Source organism: Aythya marila (genome assembly GCF_965140915.1).
Source record: "Aythya marila genome assembly, chromosome: 11".
NCBI lineage: Eukaryota > Metazoa > Chordata > Aves > Anseriformes > Anatidae > Aythya > Aythya marila.
This window is the reverse complement of record NC_139052.1, coordinates 11679905-11700782: the sequence shown is the minus strand read 5'-3', so window position 1 is coordinate 11700782 and position 20878 is coordinate 11679905. Positions and strand designations below refer to the sequence as shown.

Here is a 20878-nt window from a genome sequence, read left to right as displayed (position 1 = left end):
TGTCACTTAAATATTTTTCAGCAAAGCAAAAGGCATGAACAGTTTCAATTTTTTAAAACTGTCACTGTGAATCATCTTTGTATGTGTCCTTTACAAGAAGGCCACCATTTACACTGCAGGGACTACTGATCTGAGCAGTAAGGCACCCAAACTGGAACCACAGCATATCCTGAATTGGAAGGGACCCACAAGGATCATCAAGTCCAATTCCTGGCTCCACACAGGACCACCCCAAAAAATCAGACTAAATGTCTGAGGGAGTTGTCCAAATGCTTCTTGAACTCTGGCAGGCTGGGTACTGTGACCAGTTCCCTGGGGAGCCTGCCCCATGGCCCAACGAACCCCTCAGTAAAGAACCTTTTCCAAACACCCAGCCTGAACCTCCCCGATGCAGCTTCAGACCATTCCCTCAGCATGTTCACATCAACTTTGTGCTTCTGTGTAAGTCCACCCAACAGGGAGATGTGCCAAACGTCTGTTAAGGGCCAAACCCTGCACAGAACTGGAAGCTGTGCTTCAGAGTAAAAGGGGAGTCCCTTCGGAAAGCCAGAAGGCACTAACAGGTCCTGCACAGCACCCCAGAGAAGACTAACATCAAATGTATTCTGTTTAGATGGAAACCTGGGTAAAGTGCTCGTCTTGGAGAGCTGTGTTGAGCAGTCAACTGAAAGGGCTCTCAGAGGACGCAAAACCTCTTCTCGTCCATGGCCTATCTACTGACACTGGCTCACTGCTGAACTAGACTACATGAAATGACAAAGGTCCATTAAAAAACAAGTTGCCTTTATCTTTGATGAGTTATATGCCACAAGACACATTCTTCCTGGTACCTGCTCACATTTTTCTTTCTGTTCATTTCATTACATGCACTTGCTGGCACACAGAATAAGCTGTCTTCAGTGAAGGATGGGGGCTCATGCCTAAAGCTCTGGTATTGGCCACCTGATTCCCACACGCTGGCCCCAATCTGCAGCAGTGATCTGCACAGCCCTGCAGATGCTGCAGCAGCAGGAGCTACTCAGAGGCTCTTGGGCTTAGAACAAGTTACACCCAAACCCCTTTATGGTGGGCAGAAACACCAGAAGGCAATGCTGACCTAACCTTCGGTACCTAGTGAGAGTCATCTTATTTGGTTTGTGGTAGGCTTCTGTGCAGAACAGCAGGGAGCAAGGCAGCAAAAATATAATAAAACCACAGCTGGCTGAGGAGATTAAGAAACAGAATCTGAGACTTTGCTGCAAGCCGCCAGCATCTCTTGAAATCACCAGGCTGGCCAGAGTCATTCTCCCTCTGAGCACAGTTATTTCTGTGCTGACCAGAGGGCTAAGTCAATAGCAGGGTTCTGCCAGAGATCAAAGTGATTTTTTTTCTGGACTGTTTTTAGGCACTCCTTCCAGAGTTCTCTCGAGGCACCTTGTTCTCCCAACATCCTGTAATAACACAGAAACAGCACAGACAAGGGAACACAGGGACTGTGGCACAAAAGGGACTTGAAACCACACTCAGGAGTCTTGGCCTCATGCAGAAAACAACAGGGTTTCCTCCTCTGTGAGAAACCACATGTGCTAAGACCCAAGCTACCTTTGCATCTAGGGGTATCAAATATTTAGGACCACTTCTTCCAATTCCCTTCTGTTTCCTCTTGATTCAAAATACCAGTACACACTGTTGCCACTGGAGGGCATCGCACCAAGCCCTTTCACAAGGCTGCACGGGTTAACAGGTTTACACCAAATGAGGGCTAAGCACCCATTACCACAAGCACAGTTTTCACACTGGTTACCATAATCCTCGGCTAATCCTTGGCGTGTCGTGTCCTTCATCACCCAGTCCTGGAGCCACGGACAAAGGAACCCAGGGGCTGTGAGCAAGCACAGGTGAGAACATCAGAAGCGTTAAGTGCAACAACAGGCAACGCAACTGCCCTGGAACATGGTGCATTGTGTCCTGTTTAAATCAAACCCACCCAGCGTTTTCCATACAAACACTTGGCTTTTAACCTGCTCTGATTACCATGAAAAAAAAAGCCTTGTAGGTAGAGGAAGTAGGTCCCGACTTTATCTCACAGGCAGGCCTTGCTCTTCCACCGTTTAATTTAGGAGGATAGTATCAGTGGAGCCAATATAACGTCACCGGCTCCACTTTCTTAGTCCTCCAGCTAAACCCTCAGCAAGAAACTCGGGGCAACCTCAGGGCGTGCCTGATCTCTGCCGCACAGCCCGGCTCCTTCCCTGGCACCCAGCACCACGGAGGCAGCGCTCAGCCTCCCCTCAGCGCAGCCGGCCCGGAGCTGGCCCCTGGCAGCCCATGAGGCGCCCGGGGCGCGGGGCCGAGCGGCGCCTCCATCCTCACCTGCCTCAGTGCCCGGGCTCCTCACCGGCCTCGGCACGCGGTCCGGGGGCGGCGCGGAAATGGCGGCCGGGTGCCGGGGCCCGTCGCAGCCCCCTCGGAGGCCGGCAGCCGAGCGGGGGGAGGTCCGGGCTCTGCCCGCCGCCGCCCGGTGCCTCCCGGTCCCCGCCGCCGCCGCCGTGAGGGGTCCGGGGCCCGCCCGGCCTCGCCCCGCGGCCGGCGCCGCCGCCGCCGCCATTTCCTGAGGGCCGAGCCCCGCCGCCGCTTCCTGGCGCGTTCCTGCCCGCCCGGAACAGAGCGGGCGCTGCCTCCGCCCCCCTCAGCTGCCCTGCCCTGCCCGGGGGAACACAGATTTTTTTTTAGGAGGGAGATGTGATTTTAATTTATTTATTTTTTAAAGAGAGTTCTTGGCTCTGGCCAAGTTCCCGATGTATTCCAGCCCCCGTGCCCACAGCTCCCACAGTCCGTGAGGACGCTAACCATGCATGTAGGGTTGGGCCAATGGTGGCACCTGAGAGGCTTTGTTTGGAGGCATTTTGGAGGCATTTGGTTTTCTTTTGATCCTAAAACAAAATTCCTTGTGTTCCAGTTGCAGGCTTTGAAAACACACGGTCAGGAGGGGCCCCGGACACTTCTGCACCTCCTGTCTCTGTTCCACACTGACTGACAGCTGCAGTACACGTGGTTAATGTGCCAGCGCACTCAGGGTCAGATAGGCCTCACGGCTCCCTGGGTAGTAAAACATTTAATGAAGTGAACATTGAAAGCCCTCACCATTTATAATCTGAGTTATAAAGCTTTCTTGTAGCCTCCCAGGCCAGTCCCAGGCAGGAAAAAACAGCCATGGGAGAGCAAGCTGAGGGGCAAGGCGGTTGCTAAGGCTCAGCACAGGAGCAGCTGTCATGCATGAGGCCAGGCCGCTGGGCTTCGTGCATGAGTTTTTATCCTTACACAAAGCAAAGAAATAGCCAGCAGTAACGAGCAGTAGCCATAAACCACTTCTGTGGTCTCCATATTCTAGGGATAACAAAGCTCTGCTTGGCATCAGCAAAAGAAAAGCAAATTGCTCATCAGGCTTCTCTTCCAAGCAAACACTGCCTACTGCCTTTCAAACGGCTTACCAAAGAGCAGTATCTAAGCAAAGCCTCTTTCAAACCTGGGCTAACTACTGTTCCTGCTGTTATTAACTTGAGGCAATTTGGAGGTAGGGGTCTTTGATTCCTCTGACATGAAAGGTTTAAAGAAGAGAAGGAAGTCACAGTATCGACCTGTGATGCCATGGCATACAGATAAAAGCCTAGCTGGCATTTTTCCCTGCAGAGCTTCACTATGAATTCAGGGTATCTCAAGCCTGATTTATAAACTGCAGTTTTCCCCCTTGGGTCCCACAGAGCACAACCTTTCCGCCTCACCCACACCCCACAATGGCAGGGAGAAGGAGGTGGAAGTATGTGGTCTATGGTAATGATTTATTAAGCCCCAAATTTCTGAGCAGGCCCAAAGAGATAACATGTATTGACATACAGGAAAGGACACTTAAGGAGCACTCTGACTTCCTCACCACCCATCAGACGTAAAATAAAGCCTTTGTTCCCAGTGCAGGACTTCACAACAACAATTTTAAACTCAGCATCACAATGGTTATAGACTGCTCTTGCTTTGCATTCCTCTGTCTACACATTAACCCTAGAGTTAATATCTGGCTCTTACAAAAGTTAAATAAGCAAACATCAAAGGATAGACAAAATAACAAATACATTTACATAGGTCAATTTAAATTAGACATTGATACTTTTTTCTTTTGCTGCATGTGATAAAGCAACCATCAGCTTTCAGGCTGTGCTGCGCCCTCTTGGTCCCTCAGTGGCTTTCTGCACATTGCTAGCGTATCTTGGCAGCCTCTGGGTCAAGTCCGTCGTGGTTCCAGCCTCCCCAGGGCCTCACATCATTTTAGCCCTATGAGGTGGTCCCTAGCCCCCTAAAAAGCCTTGCTGTAGTCAAGGATAGCAGTGAGCCTAGTTTTTGCCAGACCTCAGGGAGCAGCAGCTGATCAGAAGAGGTGGAATGTGTTAGAACTTTATTCAGCCACAGCACTGTGGCATTTCAGATAGACTATAATAATAGGGCTGCATTTGCAGTCTTGGGGCAGACAATTCAGAAAGCCATAGTGATAAAAGAAAGTGGATTTATGGGTAAAAAATAACACTTCAGAGGCAGAACATGAACTGAACTAAGCCAATGAAAGAGAAATATGATTTCAGTGAAATCAGTACCTTAGGAAGGTTTTTTCTTGAAAGTCCTGAGGCGGGTCTGCTGCTCAGCAGGTATTTCTGTGTGACACTAAGTGGAAAAAAAATAAAAACCCTTTTTTCAGATCATCTTCTAGAAATGCTATTGACTCTTGTTACAACAAAAGCAGCACAAATACCACTTTGCTAATACATACTAAGCCAGACTTAAATATGTCACTGATAGTTACTTAACAAATATTATTAGGTTTGTACTCTACGGTGGTTCAAAAGAATATTTGCTTATTTAAAACCATTTATTTTAAAACAAAGCTTTTTGTTTTCTTTCTTTCTTTCTTTTTATTCCTGGCATGATGGAGTGCAGAAAACTTTTTGCTTTCTGACCTTGGCACGTCAGCAATTTGTCATAGCAAGGAATAGCATATTCGCACTGAGTCTGCCAGCATGGATTTTCAGGGGCTGGGAAAGGCTGCTCAGTTTTAGGGCTTGGTTGCATGGTGAGGAGAATTTCATTCTGTTCTGATAATGTCCTGAGAACTGTCTATTCATGCAGTTGGGTGCTTTCTCCCTCACTATGCCCCAAAACTGTCTGATGTGATGCATGCCATTCCCAGCCCAGGCTCTGGCTCTGTGTGTCGGCTGGGCACCTTGCCTGGTTCATAGCACTTACATTCACCCTATATCATTGCAGTCTTACTTACGGTAAACAGTGTCTGAAATAGCTGGCACCACCCACCACTGGGGACAGGCGCTGGGACACGGTGTGCACGCAGTGGTGTCTCTGGGCTCTCCTGTGAGCCTCGCTGAAGTTCAGTGAAGGTGGTGAGGGAGGGCGGATTTCTGGCTTCTCAGGAGCTCTGATCAGTGTCTCTGTAAAGTGGCAGTGGCAAACCATTACGAAATCACCTGCTTTCTAAACTTCTCTCCTTGCTTTTTTTTTGAAGGTCAGCATGGTTAAGCCCAGAGCCCTCAGCAGTAGCCTGGCACCCCCCAGCTCCAGGCCAGGGTGGGTGCAGACAAAGCACTGGCTGGCCTGCAGCTTGTTTTACCCGCTTGCAAGAGGGCTACTGGGGAGGGGGCGGAACGTGTCTTCTTGTAAAGCATTTAGGGATCTATGAAGAAAAAAGAATTTTCTTATAAAGGAAAAATTTCATGTAAAGAAAAATATCAGTAGCAAAATAACATCTAATTTAGGCAAAAAGGGACATTTCCTGGTGGAAAAGCAATACTCTCACACATTCTGTGTTGAAAACAGTAAGGGAATTTGGTCAAACATTTAGGCTGAAGACAAAACCATGCCTCCTCCCAAGGAGCTAGGGAGCTGCAGGATCACTAGCATGACGTCGTTCTGCTTGGTTATAAAATGCGCTGCACACCCAACTTGGCACTCAGTGTGCTCAGGTTGAGCTAAGAGCTAATGTAATGAACTCTAGGGAAGGATTTACATCAAATACTACTCTGGAACATTAAAGACAGACGGGAGCAACTTCTTACTTGAGTAATTGCACACTAGCTAAATTCCTCCTTTCATTTCAAAGCCAGGCAATCACCTTCCTCACTTCCCCTCTAAAACTATACATCGCTGTGCTATTCCTCAACCTCAAGAAAAATCAATGTGATTAAAGGATGAAGTAACTTTTGTTAATTACCATGGACTGAACTAAGATTAGTTTTAGCTCTAGCAATGACTCTTGCCACTCGAGGGGGGGAGCAAGCAAACCAAGAAAGGCGAGATTCAAATTTCAAGTGTCCAGGGCTGCTTTTATTTGCTGACATAACCCCAGAGGCAGAGATGCTTGCAAACACTCCTGAACTTCCATTTGTACGTGGGAGAACAATGTAAAAGACCTTGCATATGTGTCCATACTGCATGCAGCAGCAATGCACTGCTCACAAGCTGCTTCAGTTAACTTATGCCCTCTCCTGTCTGCGGGTACCAGTGTAAGGCTTTCAGCCAATACTGGGTATTTTCCCTTGAAGTTGTATCAGAAAAAGAAGACTGCCTTGTGCAGTTGTTGCAAGCAGCAAGTGTCTGTTTGACTGGCAGGGTTTAGTCCCAGTGTTAGAGCTGTGTGTTCGAGGGAGATCCACAGCCTGTGCAAGCTGAGGGAAGTACTTCTAGCAAATGGCATCGGAAGAAAAATGGAAGACAAAGAAGCTGAGAGGGAAAAAAATGGAAGATCAAAACATGAGAATCCTTTCCCTGGCCTGAGAAATACCTATGGTTATTCCATGGGCTGGGCTTGAAGGTGCAGGATCTCAGAGGCATTTAGAAGCCTCAAGCCCATTTTGCTTAATGGCTCTGAATACTCTGTCCTTTTCTAATTCAGTTGGCTTGCTTGTTAAAGAGGATGCTAACACATAACCAGACAAGATTTGCAAAGCTAAATTCAATGAGGTTTGTTTGGGAAGTGTGGGAGGAGATCCTTAAAGATGTTAAATAAGGAAAAAAATGAAAACATGAGACACTTTGCCCTAGTAACATTCAAAGCAGGAGTAAGAGAAAGCATTTAGTGGAGATACAACAAAGAAATCCTTTGCCTACAGAACCAAAGCTTCAGCAAAGCAAAAAAAAATACGTGAAGCACCTGGACATCCCCTTTGCTCTGAACCTGCAGCACAGGAGGGACATGGCAGTAATTTAAAAGCTTGTTTTCTGCATCCAAACATCATGTAAGGATGAAATGCAATCCATCCCACTATCATTTAATGAGCACCCCGGGACCACTATACCTTGGAGGCATGATGTCACACGTCAGCAGAGAGATTACTTGTTTTGAAGCTTGTGAACAGCTCTGAGACTTCATTTCGGAGTGCTCCACTCAGAGTCATGACTCAAACCCTTCTGGTCTCACAGAAGGACACAATTGGCTATAGTTTCCCTGTGCTGTCTCTGAGCATCCTGTGAGGGATTAGTAGATAGTTAATTTTATTATCCTTTCTCCTTTTTCATGTAGGAAAGGCTTTGTCATTGCTTGAATTCCTTCATGTTCATGACACATTTTCTCAAGTATCGTATCAATGATGTGTCTACTGAGACAAGCAGAGACAGCTACCAAGAAAAGCACTGAAACAAAAACCAAGACATTCATTTAATTTTGGGTGATTTTTAATTTATATAGAGCCATTGGGAAAACTAGTATGAAATCCAGATTCAGACCTGTGACAAGTTGGCTACACGCAATAACTCCTTTGTAAAAAGCAGTTATTACCCAGAATTTTATACCTATCCCTTGAAGGGACCAAGGTATTCATCTCGGGCAATTTGCTGAAGTACCAACTTTTTTTTTTTTTCTCCAGATCATAACAGCTCCAGAGTCACCTGGAAGCAACTAAATTGATAGCCAGGTTTAGCAGCAGTATTGCCTGAATAAAAATATGCAACATGAAAACCAGCTAACAATTCTGAACGGCTCATTTAATGCTCAATTGCTGAACCTTATTCAGTTTTAAAACAAGCTGTAAGATTAAAGCCCCAGAGGTGAATAAAAGAACTCTCCATTATCATGTCTACATTGGAATTTACTCTTGTATTAGCATTAAACCAAGAATAAAGGAAAAGTGTAGACTCTGTATAAGACTGTCTGAAACTGTGAATAATTTTAAACATACTCTTCCAGTTTATTCCAGTGTTCTCCCTTCCATAATCAAGGACCATCAATACATCAGTAAACTCATGGTTCCTGTCCCCAGCAGAGCTCCATCCCTGGGTGCCAGACTGAAAAAGCAAAAGGGATGTAATCCACTGAGAGACTGGCTCAGCGGGAAAAGAACTTGGGTGAGGATCAGGCATGCTGGTTCCAGGCTTTCTTTAATTATAAACTGTTCCTGGCAACAGGAAAATTTAGATGGACAACAGAATGAACAGAGCTGCATTCAGTGGCTGCAAATTACTGTTTTACGTTTAGTGAATTTATTGTACAGCAATACGGGCATAAATCTAGCTGATACAGAGGGCTGATTAGCACAGCTCTACACTCCAAGTAATGGCATTAAAGACGCAGTGTGAATTTCAGGGAATTAATCATATTGTTCACATCTTTTCAGTGATGATTCAGCAGGCATTCTTATAGCAGATTAACTGCTTTTACCATTCGTTAATACAACCCAGAACATTAACTACGCTTATGAAGGAAGTGTTTTACCCCCTTCCTGAAGGCATTCTCTGGACTCATATGCTGTTACTTTTCCTCTCCTATCCTCTTTGCAGCTCGTTAGTAGAGATATTGAAGGCCTGATGCAGCTTTCCTCTAAAGGAGCCAGAGTAGTTTTTTTTCCTTGAACTAGGCACAGGAGCCTGCATGCAATGGAAGAGATTAACACCAGGTGGCAAATTACAGCTGATTACAATAGGTTCATGTGTATGGGGAGACAGTGTAACGCTGCCAGGAAAACAACACATCTGGCAGCTAACTCACCCTCTACTTGCACATTCCCTTTGAAAAGAGTGGTTTGTTGTTGTTTGTTTTGTTTTTAACCTTCAGTAATGATTGTCAAACCCCTGGAAGATCAACAAGGACCCCGTACCCTCCATCCAACTATAATCACTGAAATATTGGTATGGTCTGGATGTTCCTAGGCAGGGTCTGAGCCCCACCAGATTTGGCAATATACAAGCACTGATAAAATAATGGGAATTAGGAAAGGAAATTGCCTGCTGCCCCAACACTTAACCCAGATACCAAGTAGGAAGGAAGAACATACAAACATGGTGAGGGCAGCACTAGCAGAAAGGCACAATGCAAACACAAAGAGCAGTGAGCTACAAATAGTAGCATATCATGAATATCATTAGCTAGGAGATGAAGGAGAAACACAGAAACAGGTAACACCTGGAGCAGTCACCTGTTCCTTTCTTACCTGCTTTAAGGCTCCTGCTGCTGCAGCCCCTGAACTGCTCCATCGTCCACCTCTCCTCAGCTTGTGAATCTTGAGGAATGGTTCAAAATGTCCCTTCTCTAAAATCAGTCAATTGACTCTGAACTGACAATAGTTAGCAATTCCTTCAGTGCTTTTGGAGTGGCTTCCTGCCTACTGGAAAGGCTGACAGGATACTCCTTCAGTCCTTCAGTGCAATACAGCATGGCACTGCTTCTAGCTGTGTACACTGTCTTAAGTGCACAGAAGGGTTTGATGGGTTTGCCAAGGGCAGGCCACAAACAGAGGGACTTGCTAGCCATATACCACCTTTCATCACCCTTATTGCCAATCCAACCCCCTCAACTCCTCCCTTCCCCAGACAGCAGTTATTTTAAAAAGGACTTTAAAAAGATTTGTTCATCTGCAAACTACAAAGTACGTATACATTTCAAATGAAATGGCTAGGACTTTGACACTTCTTAAAATATACATTTTATTATTTTCTGGTGTTTGCTATGAAGGTTTCATTCAAATTGTGAAGGTACACAGCCTTTACAAACTTGTTGAGTTAAAGGTTTTTGTTGGAGGTTTTATGTTCTGTTTCTTTCATGGCAGAGGAAAATACATACGCTATAAAATGTTGAAATTCATTAGATGTTTAGTATTACCTCTTCATATATGCTGTGGAATGCTTTGTAGAAATACTATATAAAATAAGGCAGACTTTGACAGGGAATTCAGTCATAAAATTTCATGGGAGAAAACAAAAAGTTCCAACATATTATTATCTTCTGTAGCCAAGGGAAGATCAGGTGGTCGTCACTGGTTTGTGGGAGAACTACTGCAGTTCTGGTGCTCAGACAGTATACATTTCTTGTTTATTCTACTATTCTCAAGTGAGACCTTTGCAATAAAACTTATTTTAATTAACATAAATCAGACAATATTTAAACATACACATCTATCCTTACAGTGCAATAAAAACGTATCATTGTATAGTATTTTGTATTTGCATTATGAAAATAAAAGGTCTGTACATCAATTAAATGTATATTAATGAGTATGAATCATGTAAATTTGTAATGCATCTAAAGTTGGCTTTGGCTTTTAAGTATTTATAAATTCATAGAAAATATTGAACATCTAACAAAATAAATAAAACATATCATTTTAATCATAGATGCTAACGATCAACCTCAAAAATTCTTGTGTTATTTTTTACATTTGCTACTAAATTTCTTAAAGAGAACTCACTTTCAGTAGTGCTCAGAAGTGAATGATTGCACCTTCTGTGATGTGAAAAAATAGAGTACATCTATTTTTCATAGATCAAAAATTCCTTCATGGAGAGTTGCATTTTAAATGTCTGATTGTTCTATGTAACTGTCTTAAGTGCTTATAAAAAGCATGTAGCTTTCTCATAAAAGCTGTGAGTCATTATTAACAGATATTTCTTTTTCACTTGCGGAATTGAGGATTATGCAAAATCTTCTGGTGAATGTCCTTTTTTATGAGAATTCTTCAAGGTCTTCCAGCTTCACATACTGGTATGAAGATAGCACAAAAACATGTTCACTAATGAACCCTCTTCAGTACAAGTACTGCAGCAATCCAGTGTAATTCCACTTGATAGGCTTATTTCATTGGAGTCCACACATGGTAGTTTGTGGAAGTCAACTGCTGACCTCATGTTCTCTTGAATTTGAAAGTTCCCCAAGTGCACGGGCTAGCCTGACTGTAATACTGAAGAGACCAAAACAAATCTCAAATCACATGAACAAAAGTGAGCTTGAATAAATATGCATCTGGTTAGTAAATTACACACCATAGTCTAATTGCTATTCTGGTGGTGGTGGTCGAAGGCTCCGCAGCTTCCTTTCATCTAGTCCTTTCCAGTATTTAAAGTTATTATCCAGATGCTGCATCAAATTTGGCAGGTCTGCAAATGCTAGGGAAGAAAGGGCAGAGTGTATTTAGTTTGCAGAATTGGAACAGTCACATGATTCTGTCTGCTTAAATATCACTTGAAATGTCTGGGCAACTGTGTTAAGTAGGAAAGCTTAAATCTGTCATACGGATACTTGAAATGTTTCTGGCTTTATAGCTCTCATCACTCATGTATCTTCCCAGGCTATTGAGAACAATTCTGTGAGTCTATTTAATACTAGTAATGCAAACACCAGCAAAGGGGCGCAGTTTTGCAGGAGGGGCATAACTAATTATGCCTGTAATTATCCTACTTTATCAAATCTCAGTCACATGTCATGATCTGGCATTCAGGAGAGTCACATTTCTGACCACTTTTACCAGGGAGGCAGCACTTGGAAGGAAATAGCTGCTCCCCCAAGCAGTTTCCAGACTGTAGAAATTTGTCTTGAAGAGTAACTGATATTAACACAGACAAAATGATTATGCCCGAAGTGCTATCAAAGAGAACGTGTTCTGTTCTCCATTGATAGAGAGGCAAGTTTTAAAAAAAGAAAGTTAAACTCTGTCTGAAACTAATATATTAAAGAGAAGCCATGAGAATATAGTTTGTAGCAGTATCAAAATACTTTTAAGCAATAATGACACTACTAAGCTGACTTGAACTGTAGAAATCTTCCTTTTTCTCCCATTTTCTTTAGGAGCCATAAGAAAGCAATTTTATATAACAGTACTTTCAAATGTTTACAAAATGCTTCTTGTTAGGAAATAGAGCAGAGTTTCACTTACCGTCCCAGGCATCAAACATATCAGTGATGAAGTAATCGATGAACGATATTTGTGACTTGGGGATGCTGCAAGTATTTCTGTCAAAAACTGGCATCACAACTGGTAAACCTTGTCTCTTTTCTTCATCAGTCTGCAAAGAACACTCTTGTGATTATTCTACGACACATTACATTAACGGCTTCTTTTAGCAGCAGATTGTTTGACACTGACTAGATCATGCAACTGCTAAATAAACAGAGAAACCTCAAGAAACCTGAAGCAGCAGCAATTAATCTTAAGCACCTACTTGCACAGGTTTCAGCCAAACGGTAGCTGAATAGTGCCTTCCAGTGTTTTGCACAACGTGACATTTATCATCTGCATTTACACACAAAGCCATCCCTAAGTTACTCCATGCACTACTAATTGAAGTTATGACTGCTTCAGAGCTAAAACATGCATATCCATGGTCACACACTAATAGAAGAGCATTCTGTGCAAATAAGAGGTAGCAAAGTATCTTTTTTATCTTTTTTTTTTTTTTTTCCCCATTGAGGTCCCAAGGCCCAGTTTCCATATTTGGTCTATCATCAGTAATAATGAATCTGCCTGCCCCATGTTCCCATCTTCCTGAAAACCTTCTTCAGCATGGTTTACTAAGGTCTTAGAGTATTTTTTGGAGTGAGTGCTGCTCCCATGCTAACACTAGAACCTCATGATCCTATTCTTGAGACATATCGGGTATTTAGAGGCCCCCTTTCTCTGCCTTGTGATGGGAACACATGCAAGCAAAATGCACACATACACACACACACACAAAAAAAAACAACCTCCAAACTGAACAACTTAAAGGCTTAAGTTTTTCAAAAACTGCATTGTAGTCTTGAAGAATTTGCATTGTAGATGTCAACTTTCTTCTGTCTGAAGGTATCTAGTAGTGGCATGAGTAATATCCCATCATTTCAGATTAAAACAACCAGTATTTTTCAGATTGCTTAATGCACTCTTAGATGTTTTGAAACATTGGCAGTATATGCACACTTCTCTTTGCTTTTACAGAGATGCTCACATGTAATGTCAGCAGCCCTTTTTAGCTGTCTTACCTGTGCAAAGTACTCCTCAGAGATGCGTCCAGCCCACTCTATACATTGCTCTATGGGTCTGCATGGATTGGAAATGTCTGCACACTTTATCAACATGCGTTTGATAAGGATACGGTTTTCAGGAGACGTGAGAACAGTTTTGATTGATTCTCCATCACCATTATTCTGTAACATTTGAGAATTAAAAACAATACATTAACAAAAAACTGTTATCTGTTAGTCAAAAGCTTTCTGCCTTGGGAATGTCTTCAGCAGATCCTATAGGGATTGGTCCTGTTACTGACTGTCATATTTGATGTCCAGCTGAATTTATAGGGGGATTATGAAAGTTCGCCACAGCTCTGAGCTAGCACCGGAATCCAGTTTCTGGATCCATTCACTGTATTTGTGACAAATCTCTTGGGCATCTTTGGGCAAGTCACCTAATCCCTCTATGTCTTACGTGCCTCTAAAAGTGTGGAGAGGATCCATTTATCACTGCATAGTCAGTGACGAGCACTATGTAGGCAGAAAAAGGTAATTCTCTGCTGAAATGCAAGGATTAATAGACGCGCACATTAACAGTGGAATAGCTGGTTTAACAAAAAAAGAACTGACACGACATGCACAGTCGTCCTCTGCATGCAAAGCTCACCAGCATGAGCATTGATCATTATGACAGTGCCGCTGCCATTAGGAGAGCCAGATCCCACACTGCCTCTCAGGCATGCTCCTCGTTCCCTTCCACTGCAGCCATGTGAGCCCATCAGTCTCTGACCTGACTGGGCATTTTGCTTTCTGAGAGTTTATTGGTATTAAAGCAATATATTAAAACCATGCTTCTGAACACAGCCTCATCTTTCCTCTGCAAGTCTAGGAAAGGTTTCAGCCCACACACGGCTTATATTTGGTTCCCAGGCTGCACATACAAGCACGTCAACAGTACTCTATATTTGGAGGCAGCATACAGCTAATATGAGTAAAGGTTCCAAGGATCCAGATTGGAAGCTATTTTCTGTGGAGCTCTGATAAGTGAGTTTCCAAAGAACAGACATTCAGGATTAAAATATCTTAAAAATCACATCTAAGGGCCTTATTATTACCTGACTCTTTCAGGATGAGTAGGTACAGAAATTTTTAAAGTCTCATCTTCTACTTGGAAAAAAAATATTGTGAAGCAAGGAATATACTAGACTTCTCTAGCACTCAACAAAGTTTTGGTCTACAGACAATGCAGTGAAGGAGTCACAGGGATAGTAGCAAGAACAATAAGCCACCAGTTTCTGCAGCACTTTGCACAAAGAGGAGGATACTATCCAGCTTCTACAAAGCAGCAGAAACATTCTGATCTTTTATTAGGACATATTTTTCAGAAGAAAGTTCTTCTGAGGAAGAAAGTTCTTTCTGAAGGAAGAATATAATAATTATTAGATTATTAATTGTCGTTTGGTAGACTACTGGTTCAGAAACATCAGCTCCACAATTCCTACTAAAATGAGACTCTCAAACCAATTCTTTTCCCTCATTTTTAGATATGCTGAAGGGAAAGTACAGGGGAAACAAAGTGAGTTGCATACATCTCCAAATGCATAGAAACATGAGGCAAGAGAAAGTCAACATAAAGTAAAGGAGGCTCTAGAAACAAAAGCTATGAGTAAAAACTAAGCACTGAAAATGATTAGAGATCATTCAGCTAAGGGTAGTAGAGAATATCCTCCTAGGTAAACCACCAGGAATCGAGAAAGGATGTTTGCTTCCGTGATCCGTTCAAACCAAGGGCACAGCTCTACTTGCTGGATGCGGATGTCTTGGGAATAAAATGTGCTAACTGTGCTTAGTCCCAGCATCCTGCTCAGAGTGCAGAGGTGTCTCTGCATGTCAGATGTTGGCTTCCTGTCATAGGCTTAGGTGACATCATGAAGGGAAATGGGAGGATAAAGGATGCTGGAGCTGGAAAGGATTTTTTTCAGTTTATGAAACAAAAGAAGAAAGGAAACAAACAGAGCAGCTTCTCAGCATGGCTCTTTGAACAAATATGTACAAAAATAATAAATAAAAAAAAAATAATAAGTGGAACTGTCCCATTTGGAACACACGGTTGGCAGCTCAGCCTGCAAACATTACACTGAGTCACAGCCACGACTGGAAATCGGGCCAGGAAACACACGCTGCCGCTGCAACCAGATATACGACCAGACTTGAAAGGGGATCTGTCAGTGTTGTTCTGCTAGTAATAAGCACAGCAAATGATTGGTTTCACCCACTCACACATTACAGGCCTTTTAATAGGAACCTGCTGAACTGAGAAACTCCCAGCTAGAAGGAAAACATTTTGCTTCTTGATTTCAATACAAATTATATAGCCTTTGTCTTTCCACCCACTTTTGGGCAGAATTTGCTATAAATCACAAATGCTTTGTGGGGCAGGTTATTTCTCTGCAGCCCCTGGCCCTCAAGGGCAGAATCAAACTTAGTTTGATTTCTGTATGTCACTGTTCTTATTTTTACTGCCTGACTGTACAGGCTCAGGTAGCAGCAGCCATCCAGCTTTCTGTAACAGGCGAGATGAGTGTGGCTCTTTGGACAGACACTGCTGCTCAGAAAGTTGCCCCCTGGTTCTCCCCCGAGTCTCTTCCTCTCTCTGGGAACAGGCCCCCAGAGAGGCTGTGCCTTCTGCATCCCTGACAGCTGTAAACACGAGCCTCTTCGAAGCAGTTCTGTAGGTAAAATTACTCCTGCTTAGTGGATGGGCTAGATAATCTCTTGAGTTCACCCCTGCCCCGTTCTCTATGTTGCATCCCCTACTTCACAGGTTTCTGCAGCTCCTCTTAGTCCCCCTTCCTCATCACAACAGCCATTATATCCTCCTTGCTTCTGTCAGATATACCCATTACTCATCCTCCTTTCTTCCCCCATCTACTCCCTTTCTATTCCTTTTCTTTCTGACCGGAGAATAGCTCCTTAGTGTGTCTACATGCCAGGGTAAACTGGGGGCTGAGCAGGGCTGCAGTATGGTAGCACTGGGATGATACCGGATGGTAACACCGCAGACTGTTGTGTACAGAAACAGAAGTGCCCTGGCTTTTCCTGGCTAGCTCACTTACTCGTAATCTACAAAGAATTACTCCCCCTTCTTTTTCTCTTGTTTGTTACAATCAAGAAACTGAGCAGCAAAACATTTACCCTTACAATTTTCCATCCATTTTGCTGGCTTTATGTTTCCATTAAACAATCCTGAAACAAAAAATGTTTATCCAGCATCCAAATATATGTATTAGCGTGCTATGTCTTACAACCATTCAACAACAACAACAACAAATCTACATCTACAGCTATGGTTGTAGGCTAGCCTGCAGACTGATACTTCACATCGAAAGATTTTGTTTAATACTGTCCATGATTGCCAACTGAAATTGTTTGGTTGAAGTTTCCCCACCAGGTGTCTGCCTTAGGCAGATTTTTTTTTTTCTTGAAAACTGCAGTTAAAAATGATTTGGTGGCTTCTAAATATGAGATTGGGGAAATAAGGTCTTCATGCTGATGTTAAAAATTACTGCTGTTTCTCACATCTTCATGAATGAGGACCTGGAATTCAGTTAGAGGAATGGTTTTGGGTTAAGCCAGTCACCATCTCTGAAAAGCTGCTGGACATGTTACAAACTTTGGGGAAAAAAAAAAAAACAACGTGGTTTGTGTATATTCAATAGGGATTGCTGGAGCCTGGGTCTGAACAAGACTCTTGCTGCAACTGTAGTTCTCGGCTATGCCGGAGCAGACACTGTCCAAATCCAGGTTTTATAACTAAGAACAGGGAGCCTCTCTCTCCCTTACTTGCAGTAAACAAAACCTGCAGAAAAACAGCAGCAGGGAAGAGGAGGTTGTTGCCTGCTTTGAATGCAAAAATGGAGAAGGGAACAAGTAGAATGGCATAAAAATCCTGGGAGCTGTGAAAGAGAGAGTAGAGTAGCAAGCCAACACCGTTGGAAGAGGGGAGGAAAACAGGAAAGATTTGGTGAGTGTGAGAACTAGTGCAGGGAAAAGGAGGAGGAAGAGAGGCAGAGCCAGTGAGAAGTCAAGGAGCAAAATGGTGGGTGAGAACTGAAAATGGCATGACAAGACAGTGGGCAGTGAAAGAAGTCAAAGAAGTCAAAGAAGAGTCAGTGAAAACAGAATCTGAAGATAGAATTAAGGCCTGAATGCATTGTAATAGGCATATAAATGGAGCCACTACATCAAAGAGATGGTAGTCCTTCCATTTGGTAACCTCTGACAACTTTACAATTTAAGCATGTTTTTTGACTATCCTTCCTTTTTTTGTGAGAGATAGGAGACCAACTGCGATAACAAAGGCTTAGCTATTGAATGATGAATCTAAGGACAAACACGCACAAACTAGTTTTGGTCTTCTCTAGGTGCTGTTAGCAATGAGCAGACACTTAAAGTGTAGGCATGCCCTAGGTGGTGAACAACTACACAAGGTCCAACACAGCACCCGCAGAAGTCAACAATATTTGTCTGTGACTTTAAAGCCTTCTGCAACGTGGAGCTGTCTGGGAAAAATACTTCACAGCCACAGAATTAACAGCCTTTCTCCTAGTTTAGTCAGTAAAACCAGTATCCTACTGGGACTTTGGCTCCACGTTCATGTAGTTCTCATTAGCATCTCTGGGTGCCAAGAACAAAGCTAATTCTAGCACATACTCTTGTGGACAAAGGTACTTTCCTCCAATTAAGCTCCAGTCTGCTTCTGATGGGTGAGGAACAAGATCTGTCCCTCTCCCGCCTTCTGATAATAAAAAAGACTGCCCTCCCCCACTGCACACAACAGTCACAAATGTGGCTTTCTAAAAAAAACATTGTAAGAAAACACAGAAAACCATTACAGCTCCTGCAGGACATTGCCGCCGTTGCAAACTTTATTATAACCATTTCTGAAAATCTTCTCTTTGCAAAAACCATTCCAACAAAATTATACGCTGCTCTTACTGGCAAAAAAAAATCTGCTAGTTGAAGCTGTTATTGAAACTGGTGTGGTTTTTTAGAATGAGCTCCTAACAGGCAATTTCATTGTGTCCATGGGGTTCCAGATGGCTATTGATTATGTCTATATGATACATAATGCCACCATGATCTATTTTAAAGATTAAAAAAGAAAGTAGGCAGAAAATCCATGAATGCTGCCAGGCAGCACTGAAAGCTGAGGGCCCTGATTTCCACAGACTGTGCCATATGGCAGTCAGTGTACCTGCCCTTATGCTGCACCACCAGTGGTTCCCGTTGTGAGTGAGGGAGTAATTCAGCTTCTGTCCTGAGACAAATCTTGGCCCCTTTGCAGAAATGGCCAAAAAGAATGCAAGGTCTTGCTGCTAGCACTCTCTCCACTGGAGTGACTGGGTTCATCAAAATGACATTTTTAAGAGGAACATATACAGGCTTCTGGTCCCCAGTACATGGCTGGTTTTCATAAAATATCATAGTGCTGCAATATTAATAGGAACCAAGTGAGTCCCACTCATCCTCAAAATGGGTGATGATGACATTAAGTAGATGGGTACTGAAACCCAGAGGTGAAAGACACATTTCTAACCTCTCTTTCTCCATGTTTCTCATGAACTTTCTCAGAATACCACATGGAGATTTCCTACTGCCAACAGTTCCCAGTCCCTGCTTATTTATTTTAAGGAAGATTTACAGTGTTGCTTACCCCATTTTCTTCAAGCGCTGCCAAGGGTTTATTAATGCTGTTGACAAACTTGTTGACATGCTCAAAGTGCTTTGTCATTTCTGTTGCTAAGACCATGTCAATAATGGCTTGGCGAAGGGTTCGATACTCATTCCTGTTTAAAGAAGGAAACAATTAAGAATGTTGGCTGGTGCACAAAGGGCTGCTTGCTAAAACAAGTCTAACAAAAATGCTAAAGACCATTTGTGCTGCTGAGAGGTGCGAGGGGAAGAAAGAATAGTAAGAAAGGCTTGGGTAGCTACATCTATGCTGGATGAAGTACCCTTTGGTGCACAGAGACATATATGCTAGAGGCATGACTGGATCTCTGGGAGAAACAATGTAAGAGCTGTGCAGAAGCAGAGGCACCAGCTACTCAGGAGGGCTGCCAGGACACATCACACCGGTGTGTTCCCAAGGCTTTTAGCACAGACACTCAACCACAGCTCAAGCTCCCGCCAAGTTTTCAGCAATACTTTTCAGCTGTATCTTGAATGAGCCAAGGCAGTGGTCATCCTCACCCTAAATGTATTTCCTGCTCTGTGCTGGAAGGAGAAGAGCAGGTCCTTCACTACCCTTCCCATTGCAAGAAGACATTTAATGTTTTAGTGATTCTTCCTGACTCTTTCCATCTTTGTTCTACCCAGCAAACATACATCCACTCATCCATAGTTTATCTTCAGTGTCCAAGAATACAAAATAAGACTTTGCTAACGTCAGGATTTACATTGTAAGCTCCTTAGACAAGGTCTGTCTTTTTATTCACAGGAGGAACTGAAACCATGGAATGACTCCTAAGCCTGTGCAGGACAGGCAGAAGTATTGTACTGTTTTAGAAGCAAACTTTCACAAAGGCTACATACAGTTATCCACAAGGCATGCTCTCCTCTAGGATGCTTGTTTGCATAATCTTGTACTACTCAGAAGAAACCGAGAGATGTTAGTGGGCAGACAGGGACCCTGTGTTTAAGCTTACCTTTCCATGTTTTTAAATATATTGCATTTGTCATCCCGGGTGGTGAGCTGGAAAGCCAGGGCAGCATGATGGCTCTCCAGCACTGCAGTGTCATTGTAGAGAATTGCTAGCTCACTGCCGGCATTGCACAGGAAAGAATTTGTTCTTCCTGGGTGATCCACGTCATGGACTGTGGCAGCAATAAGTGCGGCAACCTCATCAATCGGATCCAAAGTTTGCTGGAAATAGAAAGATGCTTAGTTTTCCTGGCAGACTCATTAGAAACCCTACTCTGTCCATAAAGGTTAAGCCAAGTTGCTAAGGGAGAAAAGCCAGAACTCTGCAGATCAGTAAGGGTCAGATGTTCTAGACAGAGCAATGGAAAATTCATTATAAGCTTCATTGAACACTGCATGACTTTTTAAGTCATTTTGTTCCTCTTGAATTTAGCCACACCTTTCACAAAGCACATCAAATTAAATAAATGCGAAGTAATAAATTAGTTTGTGTTTTCTAACAACACATGAACCACCTTCACTTGAGTTAGGGAAATACCCTTGGAAAAAAAATGAACATTGCTAAAAATAATTATATTTCCACCAGACTCCTTCATTTCTTTTGGAAACTGAATGTGTCCTAATCATATTCCACTTATGTGCTGGCTAGGTTTGTGATTTGTAAAGAGTATTTCACATACATCCAGTTCTATAATAGTGTCCTGAGGCTAGAGTTAATGAGTTCTGTGAAGAATTCTTGATGGTTTATATCCATGGATATACATCCATGACTATACTAATAGGAGAAAAAGCACTAAGGATCTCAGAAAACTTTATTGTATGCTTCTTGAAACTAACCGTTATGCTGTGTTTATGCTGTGCTTTTTGTGAAGGACCATAAATACAAAACACTTATGTTAAAATTTTTAATAAAATGAAAGAGACATGAGCAGAATTGTTCCCCTGCTGAA

At 43.0% G+C, this 20878-nt stretch overlaps 1 protein-coding gene across 10 annotated transcripts in view; it reads right to left on the bottom strand.

Moving 5' to 3' along the window:
• Positions 1-20878, bottom strand: part of LOC309882202 (high affinity cAMP-specific and IBMX-insensitive 3',5'-cyclic phosphodiesterase 8A-like) — a 166063-nt gene that overhangs the window by 279 nt on the left and 144906 nt on the right. For 7 of the 10 annotated variants that reach the window (XM_082769038.1, XM_082769034.1, XM_082769033.1 and 4 more), the window contains 9 exons: positions 19933-20150; positions 18939-19071; positions 13256-13420; positions 12174-12303; positions 9459-11406; positions 7332-7500; positions 5300-5468; positions 4623-4689; positions 105-1861 (listed from right to left, as the gene is read on the bottom strand). In XM_082769038.1, the coding sequence (XP_082625164.1) occupies positions 11297-11406; positions 12174-12303; positions 13256-13420; positions 18939-19071; positions 19933-20150 (756 nt within the window). In that variant the 3' untranslated portion in view covers positions 105-1861; positions 4623-4689; positions 5300-5468; positions 7332-7500; positions 9459-11296. Of the gene's footprint in view, positions 1-104; positions 1862-4622; positions 4690-5299; positions 5469-5643; positions 5711-7331; positions 7501-9458; positions 11407-12173; positions 12304-13255; positions 13421-18938; positions 19072-19932; positions 20151-20878 lie in introns of those variants that run through there. The other 3 variants (XM_082769032.1, XM_082769031.1, XM_082769029.1) reach the window with 3 other exon arrangements.